The sequence below is a fragment of the Cetorhinus maximus genome, chromosome 2 (genome assembly GCF_964194155.1).
Source record: "Cetorhinus maximus chromosome 2, sCetMax3.hap1.1, whole genome shotgun sequence".
Lineage (NCBI taxonomy): Eukaryota > Metazoa > Chordata > Chondrichthyes > Lamniformes > Cetorhinidae > Cetorhinus > Cetorhinus maximus.
In genome coordinates this window covers 35219886-35237120 of record NC_135880.1, presented here as the reverse complement: position 1 = coordinate 35237120, position 17235 = coordinate 35219886, and the positions used below count along the sequence as shown (strand labels likewise).

General features: G+C 39.8%; 1 protein-coding gene across 1 annotated transcript; it reads right to left on the bottom strand.

Moving 5' to 3' along the window:
* Positions 1 to 10301: 10301 nt before the first annotated feature.
* LOC144689972 (G2/mitotic-specific cyclin-B1-like) lies at positions 10302 to 16995 on the bottom strand. The gene is made up of 10 exons (XM_078557506.1): positions 16978 to 16995; positions 16834 to 16873; positions 15815 to 15990; positions 15020 to 15136; positions 14018 to 14194; positions 12094 to 12252; positions 11480 to 11716; positions 10960 to 11100; positions 10743 to 10853; positions 10302 to 10409 (listed from the first exon to the last, which is right to left on the bottom strand). Exons 1-10 carry the CDS (start codon positions 16993 to 16995, stop codon positions 10302 to 10304), a joined length of 1284 nt encoding a protein of 427 aa, XP_078413632.1.
* Positions 16996 to 17235: the final 240 nt, after the last annotated feature.

Here is a 17235-nt window from a genome sequence, read left to right as displayed (position 1 = left end):
TGTTTGAAGAGTCTGAGCAAGGTACCAGTATCCCATCTCACCCAGAACACTGCAAAATGACTTGAACACGTGGCCATCAGCATTTCTAACAATCTCAAGAAGTTTGGCCACCTTCAGATCTGCCAAGTCCTCTAACTGTATGGATTAGCAATTAACTGTGTTAGTTTGTTTGGTCTCTTTAAAAAGATTTGTTTTTTTTTAATAAATTGTATTTATTCCTACTGATAACCCCCGAGCTGTATTCTATTGTTGATATTCCATAGATAAATTTAACATCTGTGTCATAACATTCAGTCTGGTTTCTTAACCAGATGTTCTGAAAGAGGTGATTGATACACTATCAACCACTTTTCCTTGGAGTCTATTCCACAAAAGAAAAAAATTCTCATTTCTAATCTTACTTGAGATCTTGCTGATGTCCTTCTCCTGTTCCCCAGATTTACAATCACAATTTGTGTAAAATGAATTGCCGAAAACTGCATCAGTAATCACATCCAAATACTTTCACCTTTGCTGATGAATACTCTGTGTTCTTACATTAAATCATTAATGTGGCCCTATAATACAGCATTAAATAATAAAGCAACAACTAGATTTATTGTGGCTAAAATAATTTTATCTTCAGGCAACATTCAGCAACTCAATCTGTAACTTACAAATTCCATCTTGCAAACTGACTTACTTGGCAAGTATGGTTTTGACTAGTTGTATTTAATTGAAACATTGCAGGAACATCCATAAACTCTCAGAAACTGAATTACTGCTGTAATTTCAGCGAGATTGACGGAATCCTTGGAAATTTAAATGTGTGTCTTATTTGCTTACGCCATTTCTCCGGGAGTTCTAACAAGTTTCAGCTAGAGAACTTCAGTGGAAATTTTATACGTCGTACTTAAATTGAAGCAAACATTTAGGCCCTGAATTTACATATGTGGTGCAAAAGGAAGAGGAACAGGCATTCAGCTTCTCCAGCCTTCTCCACCATTCAATTAGATGAAGGTTGATCTGCAGCTCAACTCCCTCCCCCTGCTTTTACTCCATAACAACCCATGCCTAACAAAAATCTATCAATTTCAGTCTTGAAAGCCCCAATTGTCCCAGCATCCAAAGCATTCTGAGGAAAAGGGTTCCAGATTTCCATTAAGAAAAAAATGTGCCCTCGCTTTGCTTCTGAATAATCTAGCTCTAAATATATGGCCCTTTGTTCTTGATTACCCCACCAGAGGAAGTAGTTTGCCTATCAACTCCTTTTAACATCTTAAACACCTCGATCTGATGAACCCCGCACCCCCAATCTTTTATCCTCAAGGGAGTGCAAACAAGTTTATTCAAACTCTCCCCATAACACAACCTCTAAGTCCTGGTATCATTCTGTTGAATCTCTGATGTACAGATTTCAAATTGCCCAAAACTGAACTCAGTTTCCGAGTTGAGGTCCGGCTCTATTTAGCTGAAGCATAACTTCCTCCTTACTGCAATCTAGTCCCTTGAGGGCCAAAAATCTTGACACTTACGGTGGAATCCATCAATATTAACCCCGCTGGGGGAGCGCGCCGAATTGCATGGAGCTGTTCGGTAACCATACCATTAAGGCACGTCTTGAGAATTCACCTGCTCTAACCTCCAGGCTAGACCCTGTTCTGTTACCATTACCATGTTACATTGACAAGCTAAATTAACCAAGTTAAGACTAAAATGTGATGTTAATTAAAGATTACAGAAGTGTCAGTAAAATGGAGATTTAAAAATAAAATTAGGCTTTCATTAAGTAGAAGAAAACTATAGACATAGTTGCTGATCAGTCTGATAACCACCCCGAGAGTACACCATTTAAAATTGCAGTGTTATTTTCACAGAAAATGTTGGAAATATACAGCAGATCAAGTTAATCCTTGGTCACATTTGTTCAGTTACACCCCAAATATTAAACCTTTCTTTCTTTTTGAGCATGCTGACTAGTCCGCTGTGTATTTGCAGCATTTTTGGTTTGTATTTCAAACTTCCAACATTTGCATTTTCATAGGTGCTGCATTGAGAACAAGGTGAAAAGGACTTGAGAATTAGTTGCATGGGTCAATGATCATGGGATTAGACTCGTGGCAGAGATCCAGCAAAGGCCCCAGTCAAAATACAGAAAGGCCCCAGTCAAAAATACATGTATTACTATTGACAGGTCCTAGAATGACTAACAATTACTGGCAATTATAGAGATGGAGGGCAGCTCACATTCTTAAGCTGCTGTCAGCGCCAATAATCCTTACTGGAAAGGAACCAACCTCAGAAAATTATTTAACTTCAGTAAAATATTTCTAGCTTGCTCTTTTTAGACAGAATGATGATTTATATTATGACAAAAACGGAAGCAACACTACAGTGAAAATCAGGAGGGGTCTGGACAAACTATATAGAGAGAAACTGTTCCCATTGGTGGAAGGATTGAGAACCAGAGGGTATGGATTGAAAGAAATTGGCAAAAGAGCAAGCAATGATGACGTGAGGAGAACATTTTGAATGCAGAAAGTGGTTAGGATCTTTAATGCACTGCTTGAGAGTATGCTGGAGGCAGATTCACACCTCCCGTTCACAAGGGAGCTGGATCATTATCTGAAAAGGAAAACTTTGCTGAACTACGTGGAAAACGCGGGGCAGTGGTACTAGGTGAATTGCTCTTGCAGAGAGCCAGCACAGACACAATGGGCTGAATGGCCTCCTTCTGTGCTGTAACCATTCTGTAATTTAATGCAACTAAAAGAAAAACATCTGTAGTCAAAAAACCACCAACAGAGGTACAAAGCAAGGCGAGTTTGCTGTTTGATTAACAGGTTCAACATTCAAGGGCTCTGGGAGCCGGGGTGGGGAGGGGGGGTGGTGGTCCTGCTCCTTGTCCCAGTCACTTTGGCTTCCTTACAAAGTCACCATGGGGCAGTCCTCCCCAGCGAAGACAGCCCAGGCACTACTCCTACATAGAAGGAAAATCAGAGGCCTCCCAGTGTCCAGTCTGATGCACCTGCCAGTCATTTCATAGACACACCAAGGTGAATGGTGGTCAAATTTCCAATGGAAAAGAGGGAAATCGAAGAGACCCCTACCTCAATCTGTCCTATTTGGTCAGTGGTTAAGACCCCCTTCTCCTTCAAACTTCGATATAGAGGAGGAGACAACTTGAGTTGTTTGACTAGGAAAGGGAAATAGGATCGAATTACATTGGAATGGAAGTTCCCTCTTCTGCCAGTCTTTTCACCTAATTTTAAAAAGATATAAGAATGATTATTAAAGCCCTGCTATGAAGACAGAGATTCTGCTGAAATTCTGTATTATTACAGGTTAAATACACACATCCCGGAACAGCCAAGTGTAGGTGGAATATACACCCGGTTACTGTACTTTTAGCAATTGCATCCAGCCCAGAACTGAAATCACATCTGTCACAGGGAAAGGATTCAGCGCAGGAACTCACAATAATTTAGCTGCTCTCTAAAAGTTACTTTCTTTTTTCGGTTGCTGACCGATCGGGACATCGCTTGAAGGCCGCCTTCGTGAATTGAGAAAAGCGAGGAAGCTACGCTGGCATCATCTGGCAGTGCCGAGCCCCCTGCAGCCCAGTCCACAAGGGGCTTGACCTCTGCTCCAGTTCCAAGCGCCAGCGGCCTGGCGACCCATCTCAGGGAAGTTTATTCACAGGCGTCTCCCTCAAGTGAGTGCCACTACTTATCAACACTCGCGCAGAGCCCACAGAGGCGGGATAAAGTGTGAAGTGTGTCTTCTGTATTTGTTGTATATAGTTGCTAGGCAGCATCGGGATTTAAGTGAGTTGCTTAGCAGAGCCACGGAGGGATAACTTCGCAATAAGTAAGGAGCAAAGAGGGGCTTGATTTCATCTGGTTAATGGATGATTACCAGAAAACAACCCCTATTGTTGGGATACACAAGGTGGTTGCACGGGAACCAGAAAAGAGCAACTGGCCGAAGAGGGGGTAATTACTGTGAAGCGAAAGCTGACCAAGCACCTTGTAACTTGAGTATTACTCAAAAGGTAAAAACAGAATTACCTAGAAAAACTCAGGAGGTCTGGCAGCATCGGTGGAGAAGAAAAGAGTCGACGTTTCGAGTCCACACGACCCTTCAACAGAACTGTTCTGTTGAAGGGTCGTGTGGACTCGAAACGTCGACTCTTTTCTCCACCGATGCTACCAGACCTTCTGAGTTTTTCTAGGTAATTCTGTTTTTGTTTTGGATTTCCAGCATCCGCAGTAGTTTTTTATTATTACTCAAAAGGTGTCTACTAAGACAGAGCGTAACCACAGATCGCCACGTTAACGGAATGTATCGCAACTAGAGTGGAAAGTTGAGAATTTGCTGTGTGGGAAATTGGTGCGAGGCGGAAAGACGTTCACTTTGTATTTTAACACGTAGCGATTTGAATAATATTTGAGGCAATAATGGTTTTAAACTAGGAAACTAACTACTGTTACGACCAGGTTCTATTGAACCTCCTCAGTTAGTCACAAAGGTTTAAATTTCTTTGGCATGATCAGAATGTATTTAACTATTTAAGCTGTGAGCAATAAGGAGCCAATCAAGCAAGGTTTTCTTGAGTCAAAGAAAGAGCAAATTTATTAACCACTAAACCTGAGAAAAGTAATAAAAATGCAATGTCAAGCCTGCAGCCCTTAGGGCACACACACCAGAAATAAGAGGAATTGGAATCCAATAAAAAAAGGTTTGGTTTAGCGTCCTTTGAGGTGTAGGTCAGCTATGGCTGATTTGGATTAGCTGGTTTCTTGGATGCAGTTAAAGACAAGAAAATACTTGAAGATTGCAGGGAACTACAGATCTGATGAGATTATGATTGGGTGAGGAGGGATCAAATAGCTCTCCTCGTTTGACTCCAAAAAGTTAATTTTTAAAAAGGCTATTTGCCAACTCCATGACCATTTATGGTCACAGAATGTGAACAGTTGGACAGATAGCAGTAAGGACATCTAGCAAGGCACTTGAAAGTCACGATATGATTAGACAGATTTGGTGAAATGGAAATCATCTGCTAGAGGTTTTTTGCTGGATATAACTAGCTGGGTAGATAAAGGGGAAAACCAGTGGCTGTAGTGTATTTGGATTTTCAGAGGGTATTTGACAAGGTGCCACACAATAGGTTTTTACACAAGATTTGGGCTCACAGGACAGGGTAATATATTAACATGGATTGAGTGGAGAGTGAGTCTTAGCTGAGGCTGTCCTTAGTTAGGAATGCTAGAGACTGCTGCAGGCAATGTTGTTGGTAAACTTTAACATTCTAACCACATACAAGAAAGTTTAGCACAAGGGTCCACATAGAACTTGGCATGCTGTTGCCATGTGATCTTACATCACTGATGTAAACTAGTTAAATTAATCCTTTACATTACATCTCTCCAAGTCTCTTCTGACTATTAAATGAATTACTTACAGCCTGCCATCCTGAAAGGTTAATGTGACTGGTGGAATGCTCGAGCCTGAGCTACTTGCAACCTATTTTAATGGCTTGATGAGGAAACCAAGTGTAGTGTATCCATGTTGGCCGGCAGCACAAAACTAGGAGGGAAACTAAGCAATGAGAATGATGCAAACAGGCTCCAAAGGAGATATAGGAAGAGTGGAAAAGCAGTTATTTTAAAAATAAAAAGGGGACACTAATAAATGGTGCGTGTGTATATATAGAGGGCAAGGAGGTCCTTGTTCACAAATCATGGAAAATTAATATGCAGGCACAGCAAGCATTTAGGAAGACAAATGATGTGTTAACTTTTATTGCAAGGGGGCTACAGTATAAGGACGTCTTATTGCAATTATATAGGACTTGAGACTGCACCTGGAATGATGTACATACTACTGGTCTCCTTACCAAAGGAAGAATATACTTGTCTTGAAGGGGGTGCAATGAAGGTGCATTAGATTGGTTTTGGAATCAGAGGGCTGGCCTCAGGAGAATGGGCCTATATTTATGAAGTGTGATTTTCAGGGGAAAACAACAAATTCTTGGGAGTGCTTGGCAGGGGAGATGCTGTGGGCCTATTTCCTTTGGCTGGAGAGTTTTGTAGGGTTATGATGTTAGTTGTCTTTTTATGTTAAGGGCAAATTGCAAAGTATAATGGTTAATCCAGTCCAGAAAAATATGTCAGGATGTGATTGTTAAATAATGTGGTTAAGCAAGCAGTGGCAAGGACAAAATAGTTAAGGCATTTAACAAACTTTAACACAGGCTGACACTTTATGCTGAAATAGCTATTAGCTATTATATAGTATTGTAGTTTGTGACATGAAGTTTAAGGAACAAGTCTTTGTTGAGAAGTGAATTAATAGTCTAATCATATGTATCAATGCTTTGGAATAGCAAATGTAGTTACAATGTTTAGAATTTGTTGTAATATGAACAGCTTTAGAATGCTGTGTAGAATGGTGACCATGGATTCTTTTGCAAGAATGGTTAAGAAAAAAGAGAAAACCTGAGTGTCTGTGAACTGAAATGTAAAGAGATTATGACATCAGACTAAGCCAATGTAGAGACTGGAATATGACCAACAGGGTAGACCATCAGAATAAGTATAAAAGGGGAGGTGCTTTGAAACAGTGGATATTAATAGAAGGATCAAAGACCAATCAACAGAACACTTGGAAACAGTACCAGTGATTCAGGAGCCAAGGACTGGAGTCATGGAAGACACAGCTATATACTGCCACCCATGTAAAGTACTACATAGTTAAACTTGTGTTGCTTAATAAATCTATTGTGACTGTCTGTATGTGTGGTCCTTAATCATTCACAAACACCTCAAATCTATGAATTAGCAGTCTAGAACTAAGAGTCATGAATTGTCCCAGATTTGCATTAAGTGCAGTAGTGGTGTGAAAAACACTAACCCACCAGCCTGGGATACCTCCCTTCCCTAGGACAGCCCTTGCCCTGCAGCCTCTTCCCTGACCTGAGGCCACTTCTCCCCCTTCCCCCCAAGCAAGACCTAGTCCTGCGGCCGTTGAAAAGTCACCCCGCCTTATGGCTGCCTAACAGCCCCCCTAAAAGTGATGTGGTGCTGCCTGCAAAGCCTGGCGCTGATGACCGCAAGTGCTGACTGAAGCAAGGTAGGTAAACAAACCTCAGTCCTGAGCAAAGTGCAGCTCACCAAGTACATGTGTTGCACAACTGTACATAAGCGACATCAGCATGCAATCACACTGATGTGCCCAGATGATCCAGAGTTGGGCGATGATTCCAACAAGCAGGGCTTATGATGAGATTCTAAAGTATTAAAGTTAGGTTCCCAACATGAGGTGGCAGGAAATGTGGCCTGAGCAGATGATCTCAAAATGGTGTCACAATGGCATGATACTGCTTTTTGACCTTTGCCATATTGTCTGCTCATGCCCACTGCCAATGGGACTGGCTGATTCTGCCCATAGGCTCAAGATAAGGAATTGACAATTTTAAGACTGAGATGCAGAGAAATTTAAGTTAAGTTATCTGAAACCAAGGGCTGCAGATTTTCAGTTTGAAAATGGAATTGATCTAGAAATTCAGCTGCAATCTTGAACGCAAAGCAGGCTTGAGGATTATGTCCTAATCAAGGACAACATGGATTATTCAGCATGGCCTTGAATGGCTCCAAAATAAAGGCTGTGTGTTGCATTTTTCAAATAACACCCCACACAGACTGCAGTCATATTGAGATGTTTTGCTTCTGGGTTCCCAGACCTACTGGGAATAGCAGCTGAACTTTCCCCATTACGCCCAGATGAAAGTATTGTCTCATTAAGCCAGAGTTTGTTTTAGTCTTATTTCCCCAGAATGCCTTTACTTACAAGGAAATTAGGAAAATTAGAGCTCTGGGAGCAATACCATACAAGCAGCAAGGCAAACAGAAACCCATGCATTTAGATAGCCCCTCATGCTTTGGATGTGGCACTCCTTTGAACAGCTGTTATGTAGCAAGAGATAAAAACAGTTGTGCACAGCAATGTTGGTGAACAATTCATCTGTTTAGGGGATAGTAGAAAAATGCTGTACTTTACAAAACTCCTGCTCTGAAGGGGTATAAATCCTGTAATTGGTTCACCGACCCATGGAGCAGTACCAAGGTTGACAGATGAGGAAAGATTGGGTGTTAAGTACTAATCTGGATCAGCATTTCAGGTTGAAGTATGACTGCAGGAATAGAGGACCCCAGCATAAATTGCTAAAGTAGTAAGGAAGCCCAAAAGAAAATTATATTGGATAAAAACCATGCACCGTATTGATGAAGTGGTGCACTCTGGTATACTCAGCCTTGACCAAAATTGCTGGTATAAAGATTTAAAATGTGTTTTGCAGCAAAAGCCAACGAGGGAGTGAGTGCAGTGAGATATATGACCAAGATAAGCTGATTAGACAATATAGTGCTACTTGCAAAAGGAAAGGCCGGTGGCGCACAAGGCCGGTGGCGCACAAGGCCGGTGGCGCACAAGGCCGGTGGCGCACAAGGCCGGTGGCGCACAAGGCCGGTGGCGCACAAGGCCGGTGGCGCACAAGGCCGGTGGCGCACAAGGCCGGTGGCGCACAAGGCCGGTGGCGCACAAGGCCGGTGGCGCACAAGGCCGGTGGCGCACAAGGCCGGTGGCGCACAAGGCCGGTGGCGCACCACAGATTTCAAATTTTATAAAGTCATCCACTAATTTTATCACAAGCACCCACTGGACAATTGGCCTCCAAAAGACTTTTAACACCACTTTTGTTACTGGAGCAGCAAAGCTCTGCAGGATGGCTCGAGGCTCTCCCCACTTCCCTTCCTTCCCCCCTCCCCACAAAGTCTGTTAGTCACCTTTCAAAATTTCACATGGCCGCACTTCACAGCCTTTCATCCTTCTTTAAATGCTCTTTGAAGAATTTCAACTTGTCTTTTGAAGTTACTTTCCCCCGAATATACAAAAATCTCATATTATCAGTACTTTTGGGGAAAAAAGGCAAAGTGATAGTTTATCTTGCCAGCTGTAAACATCTTCCTTATCCTTTTGAAAAAGCCAAACACTATTCTAAAAAAGAGTAAAGAGTCTCTGCTGAGACTCTTAGCTTTACTTACCTCCATTTCAAATGTCTGTTTTGCACCTCTTAACCTTGCAGTCCATTTGTCTTGAGTTTAATTAAATTAGCCAGACAGAACCAACCAATACACAAACCCACTTTAAAATATCCCACATTAGGAAAACATGATATTTCTTGACAAAGGGTACTCTCCCCTGTATGCAAACTTTTGCTATATAAGCTGTTGCTTATTTCACTTTACAGTTGAATTATGTCAAGAGTCTTTAGATACTCCACAAGGTTAGATGCTTGGAAGAGGGTGGCCACATTAAGGGCAACACCCCTCCAACATCATCTTCCCATGCAATGACAAGAAATGCACTATTTACCTCTCTCATTCAAAGTGTTTAAGATCCCAATATCCAGCCACACACACACAAATAATCCAAGAGAATCACAACTTCTAAATACAACCAAGACAAAGCAAAAGCCAGGATTGACAATTCACGACTTTGAAAGTATAATGCTGAGCAAGAGAACTCTGCAGGCAATTGTTCCAGGCAGCCATTATTGAAAATTTCTCAGGCAGAGCAAGCCCACCATTACTGGGAAATCCCTCATCTCTAGGTGAATGGCAATGCAATCTTGAAATTCAGAAAGCTCTTAAAAGTAGAACCTATATTTAAACTCATCTGGGACAATCCCAATGAAAAAAAATTTAGCATCCTGAAGAGAATTTATAAACCATTGGAGTATATCAGGTCCAAGGAGAAAGTTAGAAAGAATCCTTTTTATACTCATGGTGAGCCCAGAGGAAGCAATCTTTAATGCAAGATATTAATGCAATATTAAGCCTTTCACATATCTGAATCAAATTGTGGATTGCACAGAGCTTAAAAGGGAGGGATAGAAAGCCCCCAGTAAAAAGCTGAGAAAATAGACATTACTAGAGCAAACCACACCAGGGTGCCAGAAAGGCAAAGATAGCTCCAGAAGTCCTCAAAAAGATATATTTTTGGAAAGCCCATCATTACACAAACTGCAACAGCTAGTTTATGAAGTGCAAGTGAGAGCAGATAGAGCTTCCATACTTCTGGTTCCAGTGGTAGTGCTACATTAGAAGTAAAAGTTGAAGCATTTAATGAATTGCATTTAAAAACTACTTTATTGACTGACAGAATAAAAGATTGGGCAAGAGTTAAAAATGAATTATAATTTAAAACAGTACCAGTAATGGGTTCAGACAATATTGCTTTAAGGATTTTGAAGCAGTTCAGGAGGACGTTAATGGTTTTGATAAATTGAAAATAAATACAGATGTCAGCTGCAAGATGGTGCTGATCCTCATTTGGCTGTTTTTAGCATACTTGTTCTTAACAGTCTGCATAAAAGACAATAAGAGGACTCTTTAGCAAGTCATATTCTATGAAGAATTATCCAGCAGACTGTTAACATTATAGTCTAAGGTCTAGAGTGTAGTACATTTATATTTTAATTGCTAGTTTTTGCTGTACACCTGTAAATCTCAGCTGGTGGTCAACAGTACATTATCTGGTCAGACTTGTTAAAATAAGTCTAGTTGTATTTTTTCCAGCTTGCACAATGTCCCTCAAGAGAACCTCAGGTATCTATGCATTTCTAGTGCATTAATCGGAGAAACAAGATGTAGCCTGTAGAATTCCAAGAGAAAAAATAATGCTGTCTTCAAACTTACCATGTGCTTTGTGAGGTGGTTATTGACCTGCACAACATTCTTAGCCATGTGTTGCATAACAGGGAGTAGTTCATCTTCTTGATAGGACAGGTAGTACTGCAAGAGGGGAGTCTGAAAAGCAAAAAATCAGATAATAGCCAAGACTCAGCATATGGAGCAATGTGATGTATCAGTTAGCTCCAAAACATTGCCATTGCTTTTAAGAAAACGTACTTACCCATTCACCACAATTGAAGAGTTTCTGAGCAAGGTTGAAGGCAGATGAAGCAATCAGAGATGGAGGATAATGCACCATCTCATAATCCCCCATTGTCAACTCCATGAGGTATTTGGCAAGAGCATGGTGTTCAGTGCTAACCTGAACAAAGTAGAGTTTACATTATTCAAATAAAAATTGAAAATAAATTGTTCTTAGTAGTATTCTCCAGATGCTCAGTGACCAAGGAATTTTAGCCTATGCAATAGGGCATCTAATCTTGTCAAAATTATGGTGGTGTTTATGCCATAAGGTTAGGCATTCCATTTGTTAAAATTAGGCAGTGATTAAGTACAAGAAATGAAGTTTGAACTAAGATCTCAATTTCACTTGCCAAAGTTCTATAATGACAGGTTAGTTTGGGGAAACTAAGCCTTTAGAAAATTCAACTCTGAAATTAAGTTTAGGAATACTTTCCATTGGTTATTTGCATATACTGATAGAAGCAATGTTTGTCTCATTAGAGAGACTGAAAGCTTACTTCTGCAACCTTTGATGCTCTTCTGAGAAAGTGTAGTGGAAGTGGTTTGCCCAAAGAAAAGTCAAGTTTCTTTAAAATCAACCTCTCCATTTGCCGTATTTGAGCACTAGTGTAAGCTTCATCAGTGATGATGACAAAGTCCCCAATTTCCGGAGGATAAATCTCTTCATACTTGGAAGCGACAAGCATTGCTGTTATACCAACAAGTTGTAGATTCTTCTTGGTTACTGGGTTATCCTAAGAAAGTAGTCAGTTGTGTAGAATTTAGAGCCTCATTTAATGAGTCCTGAATTTTTCAGGCATGATTACAATTGACTAGGGTCAAGACTTAAATGGGCTGTATCACAAACATTTCAAAAGTGAAAAATCAAAAGTTAAAGAGGGTAAAGTTAAATGTTTACACCATAAATTCATCTGCAGAGAAGTTGTAGTATAGAGTATGGCATTCATTTTGATGTAAACTAGTAATGGATCATGTCCCTAGAGCTAACATTTCTTTCAAAGGTTTGTTCTGGGTCAGAATAGTTGGGTGGGCCAACTTACAAAGGGGAAACAAGTGTGAAAAGAGAAATGAGGCCATATTTCTCCCAGTTAAAAAAAAAAATCAATCTTACCTGAAGAAATCTGTCCAAGATAGACACAGTCAAGTACATAGTTTCTTGAAGTAACCTGAATTTTATCTGAACCTGCACAAGCCAGTCAATTAGGATAGCACGCATGCTTCCAGTTATTGTTTGCCCCATCAAGTAGTCTGGTCTCACTGCCTGCTTGGTCTGTAAATAAAACAGATGTAAAACAATTGACTAGCTACCACATGCTCATTTGATTTGAACTTTTTGCATTGAGCAGTTATGTTAAAGCCTCAAGTATAAACAGGGCTTCAAATATAAACAGGAATTCAATATCAAGATCAAGAGAAGACAGCACAGTTTTAAAAACCACATTGCCAGAGTTGCTACAGTAGACTGAGTGGTAGTGGGGTTGGGCAAAGATGATTTTTTTTCGCCACTCTTAGGGAGTACGTGTACAATTTGAGGCAAGGGAAGGTTTGCTTCAGGTTGCTGGGAAGCCACTATTAAAATTGGAGAACAAAAATGGGTCTTCCTTCAGATCATTTGATTGTATCTCTAGAAAACCATCCATATACATCTTTACATTTAAATAGCTACCCATGTCTTGATAATGGCTGAAGTTCAACTTCACCCAGCTCAGTAATCTAAACTAACTGTTCATTAAATAAATATCTTTCCCAAATGTTGTACGTTTTCATCTTGCTAGATCAGTGTACTGTTTTGGACTTGATATTTGGCTATATACATTTGGCTCAAAGGGTACCTTCAGACACCTAATAGCTCTCAATGGGAATTGAGCTCTTGGTCTACATCAAAAGGTGTAGAAGAATGTTCTCATGATACAGAATTTAGAGTTGTACATACACATTCCAATTCAATCTAACCAAGGCATCATACACCTTCCACATGCTCCATAGGATCCAACATCCAATTTGAAAAATAACTCATTTGCTTTTGTTTATTGCTGTCTCACATCAAGGGTCGTTGATCAGTCAGATGCTATAGTTATTCCCCAGCAAGTTATTTCTCTGCCTACGGACTGAAACACTGCTCATTTTAGTTTCAATAGGCAGAAGTTTGCCTTTTCCCTTCTAGAGTTCCAGTTACTATTGGAGCAGCCAGGTGCAAACCCTGGGCTGCTCCTATTGCCAAGCTCCAAACTGAATTGCTCTCAAGGGTGAACTTTAAATTGACATATATCACAAGTCCAAAATTGGTTGGGACTATTGTCACAATGAATTCTTAGTTCATACCAATCTTAGTACCACTGACTACCACATCAGCAAGTTACTAAATCAAGAAATCCTGGTTATAGAACAAAGAAAAGTACAGCACAGGAACAGGCCCTTCAAGCCTGCGCCAATCATATTGCCTATCAAACTAAAACATTTTGCACTTCCGGGGTCCGTATCCCTCTATTCCCATCCTATTCATGTATTTGTCAAACTGCCTCTTAAACACCACTATCGTACCTGCTTCCACCACCTCCTCTGGCAGCAAATTCCAGACACTCTACCTTCTGTGTAAAAAAAAAAACTTGCCCTGCACATCTCTATAGTTTTCTCCTCTCACCTTAAATCTATGTCCCCTAGTAATTGACTCTTCTACCCTGGGAAAAAGCTTGTCACTATCCCCTCTGTCCATGCCACTCAATTTTGTAAACTTCTATCAAGTCGCCACTCAATCTCCATCCAAAGGCAATGGATATTTTGATTATGAGAAAGGCTCAACACCACATATCTCTCACACACACCTTAAGTGTCAATTTGATAAGTAGATCAACAAGGTCCACTTCCTACAAAACAGTATTTGTCATTTATAATTTATTAGCCATAGCCTGTCTTATTAAATTTATCCAGTTACTCTTGTTTGAGGTTCAAATGGTTTTCAGTGTGACAGAATCCACTAGCCCAGCAACAGAATGCTCTAGACTTAGTGTTGTCATGGTTAAGAAGGAAAAACAGACCTCAAGTTCATGTAAATATTTGTAGACATCTTTAACATATTCACTGCACAGCATTGGATTGTTGCCATCACTTATATCAACATCTTCAACAGGTAAGATTTCGTTAGAAAAGGCTTCAGGTGACTCTTCAGTCATGCATGCTGAAATGTCCATTGGGGATGTTGGTAATGTCGGTACCTGCTACAATAGATACAATGAGTAACCAGATGATTGGACAGGCTAGACACGAGTTAAATCAAGCATTCTGATTTTTCAATTGCATATCATTTGCCATCTTACTGAAAAGATGCTCAAAATAAATCATAGCTCCAGGAGAAAAATTATGTCTCTTAAATAGTTTTGTAACCCACCAAAATTCACCCTTCACTGGCTATAGATTGCTGTGTATAATTTGTATTTGTGCAATAAGTTTTTTCCTACTACTGTTTCTGGCAGTCAGCCCAACTACTGAAAAAAAAGAGTAACAAGTGTCCTCACTCCTTCATGGAAAAATGATTATGGTTTAAAACCAGTTATTTGCTTTTACATTTTATTTATTTATTTTGCTTCTGCCTTTTGGAACAAAAGTCATATCTAGATTGTGAAATTCCCTTAAGAACCATGAAATCATTCATATGTAGAAACTAGTTTTTTAAAAAAAAAGAGCCACTGACTTTAACATTTAGCGATCAACAAAATTACTGTTGATATAGTCCAAGGTTTAAAATTTCCTTCACTTTGAATCCATCCCACAGTTCTGGGATGTTGTACATATGTTGGGGGAAAAACTATTCCTAGCTTAATTAAATCAGTCTCAACAGGTCCTAGGGGTATATTATATTCTATTGAGAGCTCTAATGTTAATTAGTTCCTTTTGTTTAAAGTTGAATTTCAAGTTACTATTTTATTTAACTAGAGGTTTAGCTAAGCAACAGAAGTTCATTTTCTAGAAACAAAATTATACACTACCAAGCAAGGGCTAATGTTTAAACATACTGTTTATAATACACTTGATATCCAAACCTCATGCTTTACTACATCTTCAGTGGAGTGCTCTTTTGGTGGTAGAAATTCCAGTTGTTTGCACATCTTCACTTGTTCCATTTTGGGGGCCATTTTTGAAGTGATCACAGTTTGTTCCTACAGGTTAAAATACAATTGGAGTCATTTATACCTGCACTAACCAAAACAATCCAGCAAAATCATCATGGTTAAGAGAAAATAGGTAAGTCAAGAACACCAGGTGCAACTAGTTCAAATCTTAGCATCTGCTGGAGAAGACAATTCTGTCAAGAGTCTTCCCATTGCCCCAAAACTAGAAAAATGTCTACTTCATTGAGACTATCATAAAACCATAATATCATTGATGGATATTATTAACCTCCAATGACAAAAGCACTCAACCATAAGTGCATTATAAACCCCTCACCTATAATCAAGGAGCTAGTCAAATGCAAGTTTATTTACAACTATGGTTCTTAGTCAACTAACACCCCAAAACAAAAAATAAGATTTAATGAGGCTAAAAAAAGTATTCAGTTGGTGTAGTCAGTCAAAATTGACAAGCAAACCAAAGTAGCTATGTCAAGTGTACCTGCATATAATTACATGCAAGTAGGTAAGGAAGGCCAGGTTTAAAATTCCAATTGCCATAAACTAGATGCTAAAAAATTAAATTTGAAAGAATATTTTATTTGCTTAGAGTGTTGCTAGGCTACAAATGGTTTAACACAACTCAAAAGAAGCCATTGCACAGGGCAAAGGGGAATAGATGTGGAATTGCCCAGTTACAGGAATTCAGTATTAAAGCAGACTCGCCTTTTTCAGAGCCATCCGAGGTCCACAAGGTTTATTTATGATATCCACCAAAGCAACTCTACGCTCCAAGCCACTCATTGGTTGACAATTTTTTGTTTGGACATCAGCTGCAGTAGCAGCAGGTTGAGTAACCTGGAAGAAAAATACTGCAGTTACTGAGGAGGGTTTATTGTAGACTAGGAAAGAAAGGAGTCAATTAATGATAATTGTCATGTTTGAAAAAAGGTGTTTATTATGCAACCAGGCATTTATTAGCATTGCTTTCCCCACATTGTTTCTTCTGACTTTTAAAAGCCACCCCCCACATAGGCAAGTTACTTTGTGGTCTAAAATGCTATCACATCATGATTTTTAAAAACTTGCCTTCTTGAGCAAGCTTTTGGCCATCAGTCCCAACCTCCTTGGAAGAGAGTCATGTTTAATCCTGGGGAAGTCCCATAGAGTCTAGCATTAAACAATGCCAGAGATACTAAATTGCAGCCATTGTCTCAGGTAGTCAGTGGAGCAATGGAATTCTTAAAAGTTCAGAGAGTACTTCAGACCAGACATTCTTAATATGAATGCTGTTCCAAGATTAGAAACAAAATTATGAAGCAAGGAAACTTATTCAAGAGTCTACTTGCTTGTCACAAAAACTCAATTTTAACACTGGAGGAAAAAACCCCATAATGGTGCCAGCATATAAATAAAGAGCACCATATACATACTGTACATGTCAAACAGGAGCCTGACAATTTAAACAAAGCTAGAAAAGCCTTAACGTGCAGGATGAAAGTAGTGGAAACAAGGCAGCCTGTTTTATTGACAGGGCCATCACAATGCACTCTTCGGTCAATTACCAAAATAGTCATAGATAGCTCGAGTAAAAGATACAGGCAGCTTTAATTAACATAGCGCTGAAGTGAATTAATTCAGTCGACTGGGGAAGACACCGAAGAACAAGTACAACATACAAATTCCCTCTAGGCACAAACAAAAACAATAGGAAAAGTTTGAAAGAGTGGAGCTTCAAACTATACGCTGCGCCCAGAAAGCCAAGTGGCTTCGATAAAGCTCCACCTGCAATTGACAACAAAGTTTAAAGAACTAAGAATGAGTCTCACTTTATAGAAGGCGCACTAACATTTCCAATGAAACCACTAAAACGCTACTAGAAACCTTACCCTTTTTACGCGCACCATTGTTTCGCCCCCTTATCTGCTGTTAAACTACTAACCACCTCCAGTCACCCTAATTCCCTACTGCTCCCCGGGTCTTTTAAACTTATCGCCTCGAATTCTCATTGGAACAGACCAGAAAAAAACTAATTGAGGGCTATTATTGGCTGAAAACAACCATTCTGGCCGGCTTTCACCGACTCGAGTGGAGAAAGTTGAGTAAGTATTAAGATGTAGATTTGTAAGAGTGACATGGCACAAAGG